Here is a 5585-nt window from a genome sequence, read left to right as displayed (position 1 = left end):
TATATGTGTGTATGTGTATGTTCATATGGACATAAATGACAAGATTACTTTTTCTATGCCACAATTTTTTTTCATTTTTCCATTGATTTACTAAATACGAGTTTAGCATCTGACTGAACCGTGTGCTCTCTGACATTTTTTAGCGTTCGTGAGGATTACCGTCCTATGTAGGTAGTGTGTTATTTTCTCATCATGCCTGTAGTGTGTAGTTTCTGTACCGAGGGTCAGACTGTCACCTATTTCATCTCGATGTGCTATCGATCGCTGAGGCTGATGTTCATCCATTTTATACTGGATTGATACAGATAAACGGCGGCAGTATAGTCTTCATGGATACTTGCGCGAGTGAGTCGCTGAGATGGTCGGGTATAGGCGGTGGTGTCTGTGCCTTACTAGACGGGGGCGCGTACAGTGTGTTGGAGTTACAGGCAAACGAAGCTTTCACAAAGAATAGCTTGGGTAGAGATGAGCGTGCGGAGTTGTATCCGAACTTCCAACCAGCGGGCCACTGTGTAGGGCTTCAGGGCAGTAAAGTGGTAGTGGTCGCTGGTACATCACTAAGTAACGTGACACATCATCTCAGAGCTGTGCTACAGTCGAACAAGTTCGGAGAGTGTGTGGTGCTGTGTGGCTACGATGGCAAAGCACACGATATGACGACAGGTAATGCGAGTGCGCATGCACGTAGTGTGGCCATGGCTGTGTACCTATATAGACTTCATATGATGGAGAGGGGTTTAATATTCTGTATTTCCATTGTACGATTGCTTGTACTACACTCGTTATCACGTTGCTCGGGTGTAGTTGGTTGGTCTTGTATACAGGACTATCTCAATTACTTTGTTTTGATTGTTGGGTGTGGTCTCCACTGGAAAATTGGTAATCGCTCACGGCTCCGTGTATGGACTCCATTGATTTCGCATTGTTGTTGTTATTTATTGCTTTGTAACACACTAAGTGTAGCAACCAGATTCTGATGACTGGTGTCTATGGAGCGATCCCTTTTTGCACCATACTTTCATCCCTATAGCTTTGATTGATGCATAGGTAACGCAGCTGAGATGTCCCACACCGCGTGGGAACTGCCTATCATGATCTTATTTTAGCGTTTCATCTGTTCCGATTTTCATATATCCACCTACAAACCTAACCCAGTGAAGGAAAATTATCTGCAGGGCTTGGAGATCGAGATACAGGTAAGTGCTAACAGCGAGTTATACTGGGCACGTGCGTGCATTTGTGCTGGAGTTTACCCGCCGCCATCGTACGCTGTAGGCCTTGTGCATAGTGGTGTGAAGCAGTTCAACGAATATGGTTTCACCCTTACGTAAAGTCTATCAGTCTAAGGTCTATTGTCGACAGCTTATTTGAGTCACGATTCTTTAACAAACACATGTGTTTGTCTCGAGCATGTGAGCGGATCTAAATATCATTCGGTTCTTTAAGTATTATTCGATTCTTTATTGCCATTTGCACAAGCATGCATCCGAATGCATTTTCGCTTTGTTTAGGAAGTGGTTGTACTCGCATGAGTGATGTTTGATTGATCATGATACGAGCACTTACGCTGGATTGACAACTGTAGTTCCCACATTTAGTTGACGCGTGGAACTCATTTACGGCTCCCACTCGAGGTCACATGTAGCTCTGCTGCTTCATAACACCTCTATGGCTGGCTTTGTATTCTGCATAGGAGTGGCTAGAGTCTGGGTTCGAATCGGCGGAGGTGAATGCGACTATAAAAGACATCAACACACCATGTAGTCTTCCAGAGGGATCCAACATGAACCAGACTGACCAACGTCCACAATCGGATGAAAGTAGGAAAGCGCCTGCAGAGGTGTGTTTATGGTGTTAGCTGCGTTTATTTCTGAGTAATAGCGCGACCGTGTAGTCGAGTAGAACTACTTTACGATGTATAGGAAAGCATACCTTGTTACACTCGCAGCTTGTTGCCGAGCGTGCCCCATTGTCCTGTATTTAAACGTATCGCATTGTCTCTAAAAAATCAAGTTGGTGTATTTACCTTGTTCCCCCCCCCTACTTCTCCTGTGGAAGGATCACAAAGTTTGAGTACCGTTTGACCTTAGTACGATGTATACAGGGATCAAGATATGTACCTGTTGTTGTTTAAGTAGAACAGCAATAACAAATACACGCCATACAACATAACTGATTTGTGAATCAAATTGTGTGTTAGACCAACGATTGGGACGTTGATGACTGGAATGAGGAGAATGACGGGTGGAGTGACGGGGACAGTGCCACCACGAAGACTAAAGGGCACACACACACCAAACGCAACGAGCCAGACAACAATGCGTGGGACAACGGCGCCGATGACTGGGGCAAGCAATCCGATGGATGGGATGAGGATAGTAGTGATGCGAGTGCGAGCACCTCAGAGGACGCCACCACACACCCTGCAGCTCACACACACGAGGATGGCTGGGGTAGCGCGGAAGAGGTGCCCATTGCGACGGTCAGGTGTGTTTACAGGGCTTGTGGGTGGGATTGAAGTCGGGGTGTGTGCCTACAGGACTCGTGGTTGGGATTGAGTGGGAATCTGGAGTTCTGTGTTTTATAGTGATTTGAATTCTGTTCGATTAGAGGGAGAGCAGATGCCACCTGCAACATGCAATGGCTGAGCCGGTGCGAACCTGGAGTTGGAAATAGAGTCATCAGAGACTCGTATAGCTGAACCGAGAGGAAGTGCGTGTTTATGGTAAGGCGTGAGTGTGGGCTTACGAGTGTGCTTGGGGTGATAGCATATGGCTTAGTGTTTTTTAATTCATCGTCTGAAGGAGTGGGTAGTGGGAAGGTACGGGTGTGGTGAGAAGTCTTCGTAGTAGTCAGAGTTCCAGGAGAATAGACTAGACTTTCATCGTATCACTCTGAATCGTAATTAGTGTCCGACGCAATACACATCTCCAGTGACGTGGTGTTTACGAGAAACTTTGTTTGTACATCGACAAGTGTATGGTTTTGTTCTTCAAGTTGAAACTGTTTGTACATCGGCAAGTGTAGGGTTTTATTCTTCAAGTTTCACCTCAGTATCTGTGCCACTGCAGATCACCAGCATTTGTACCATGTTCATCGAACTATCATTCTGCCCATCACCGCCATAGTTAGACTATTTGAATGGTTTTCTCATCCGCATGTGTCCATTTAGTAGTGTATTGCATCTTATGGAAAAGTAATATATATCTGGATTTTCATATATCTGTTCAACGTACTTCAAAATCATGATATCTAGTATGTCTTGAGCTTTCAGTACCGACCAGACTATTTCCGATATAATACGTGCCGCTTTTTAACTTCTTGACCCAGATTGTCTGACATGTTGAATACCATTTCACTACCGACAATATCTAAGTACAGGTATGTACCGCTTCTGACTGTTGCACCCGTCCGCGACTCCTTCTTCATCCCGTCCTTCGGTGGAACGATACCTTCGCTCATACCATCGGATGTGCCGAGTCTGTCAGGTACGTTGGCACTCTCTCTTTTTGTTGATAGGTTTGTCAACCTGTCCTCCGAGGCTATGGGTTGGTGGAGTGCAACTTATGCAAAGACTGTATCTATACTGCAAGCTCTGTAATGGTATGTGAATTGATCGGTGGTTTGATTGTGATTTTCCGGGGTGTGCACACAGATTATAGCATAAAGAAGGTCAATACGGGAGGCAAGCCTCTGATCGATCTGGAAGACCTACACACTCATAAACTTCCGAAGCAAGCTCAGAGATCCATTCGCGAGCTTGGATGTGCGCTGGTATGTGTGTTTGGCATAACGTAGCATATCACTTTTGTTTCAGAAGAATCGTCCCAGTTCGACATGAGATCCAGACGCTTGGAGCCACGAGCGCTAATCAGTATTAGATTTAGGTATACCGATGTATATCCATGTTTGTGCATAGACATATCAGGGACTGAAGTGACCCGATTTACAAGTATGAGGGTGTACACTTGGTGCTATGATCGTCATTTGCAGCTTAGTAATAGATTCGAGTACGCGCCTGTGTATATCCATGTTTGTGCATAGACAAAATTGACCCGATTTGCAAGTATGAGGATGTACTCTTGGTGCCATGATCGTCATTTGCAGCTTAGTAATAGATTCGTGTAAGCGCCTATGTGTATCCATGTTTGTACATAGACATATTAGGGACTAAAGTGACCCGATTTACAAGTATGAGGGTGTACACTTGGTGCTATGATCGTCATTTGCAGCTTAGTAGTAGATTCGAGTACGCGCCTGTGCATATCCATGTTTGTGCATAGACATATTAGGGACTGAAGTGACCCGATTTACAAGTATGAGGGTGTATACTTGGTGCTATGATCGTCATTTGCAGCTTAGTAATAGATTCGTGTATGCGCCTGTGTATCCATGTTTGCACATAGACATATTATGAACTGAAGTGACCGATTTAGAAGTATAAGTCCTACAATCGCATCCTCGCAGTTTGAGGCGACAATTTTGGCTGTGTTGAATCAGAAGTGGACATTGTGCCTACCGGTTCGTGGCCAAAAAGAATGGGCCTACATGTACATGTATCACCATGCCTTGGACATAAGCAAATAATAAGAATATTCGTGGCCAAAAAATGGGCCTACATGTACATCTATCACCATGCTTTGGACACATGAGAAGCAGATGAAAAACAGTGCTCACAGTACGCGTCACTTAGGGCTGTGTAAACGCATCATGAGCGCGTACACAGTTTATATTCAATTTATTCTGCGCATGCTCGTATGTTTTCTATTAACTCGCAGGTAGAGGCGACCGAGTCGCTTCGTGTGAAAGCGGATGTGTACTCTGTGGGCAATGTCGCCCGGTTGGTAGCCAAAGAATGTGTCAAGGCTCAGAAGTTGGGCGTCGGTGGTATGGTGTTCATAGTACGGAGTAGCACAAGCCGTTCATCCGCTGATGAATTAATTGGATAATCCTGATTTGCGCTTTCGAATTTCAGATTTTTAGATGTGACAGTGCCGATCTGCTACAAGCGAGCTTGTTTTGTTGTATTCGGATTCTTTTAGTGACTGTGCTTCGCATCTGCAGCCCTATTCGTAGTAACACATTGGAGGATGCACTGTCTTCCGGTGGAGTGTGTATTTTCTGTGATCAACCCCTCACAGAGTCTCACGTGCTCACATGCTTACACAACCACACAGACCATGATTATACAATCACACAGACCGACTATTCACATGATTATACAATCACACCGACCTACTTTCCGCCAACCGCCCACATTATCAACAGCTCACATTTGGTGGCAGCTACAGACTGTTATCATTCTCACACACCCCATATCCGCTGCGTTCTGCGTGCTGCACAGCAATGCATTCCCCTGCAGCCGAGCACGAGAGCGAGGCCAGTGGTGGGCACGTGCGCGCAGGCGGTTACTATTCCAAGGCTTCGCTGGTGCTGGTAGATCGCACACTCGACATTGCTGGGCCCATCTTGGCTGCGGACTCTATCGCCGATCTGTTGCTGAAGACTCTTTCGGTGTGTGATGGCTGTGCTTATATGTGTCCAGATGGTCTGTCTTTCCGCGTGTCATGTGTGTCTTGGATGGT

General features: G+C 45.6%; 1 protein-coding gene across 1 annotated transcript in view; it reads left to right on the top strand.

Annotated features, from left to right (window-relative positions):
- The window catches only part of SARC_01150 (hypothetical protein), a 15557-nt gene that overhangs the window by 1247 nt on the left and 8725 nt on the right, over positions 1-5585 (top strand). The window contains exons 2-9 of the mRNA XM_014305157.1: positions 306-663; positions 1156-1196; positions 1694-1840; positions 2201-2487; positions 3382-3488; positions 3656-3774; positions 4779-4887; positions 5345-5514. Coding sequence (XP_014160632.1) covers positions 306-663; positions 1156-1196; positions 1694-1840; positions 2201-2487; positions 3382-3488; positions 3656-3774; positions 4779-4887; positions 5345-5514 — 1338 coding nt within the window. The remainder of the gene's footprint in view (positions 1-305; positions 664-1155; positions 1197-1693; positions 1841-2200; positions 2488-3381; positions 3489-3655; positions 3775-4778; positions 4888-5344; positions 5515-5585) is intronic.

The sequence above is a fragment of the Sphaeroforma arctica genome (assembly GCF_001186125.1).
Source record: "Sphaeroforma arctica JP610 unplaced genomic scaffold supercont1.43, whole genome shotgun sequence".
Lineage (NCBI taxonomy): Eukaryota > Ichthyosporea > Ichthyophonida > Sphaeroforma > Sphaeroforma arctica.
The sequence above is the reverse complement of the archived record's forward strand: the minus strand, read 5'-3'. Positions and strand labels throughout refer to the sequence as shown.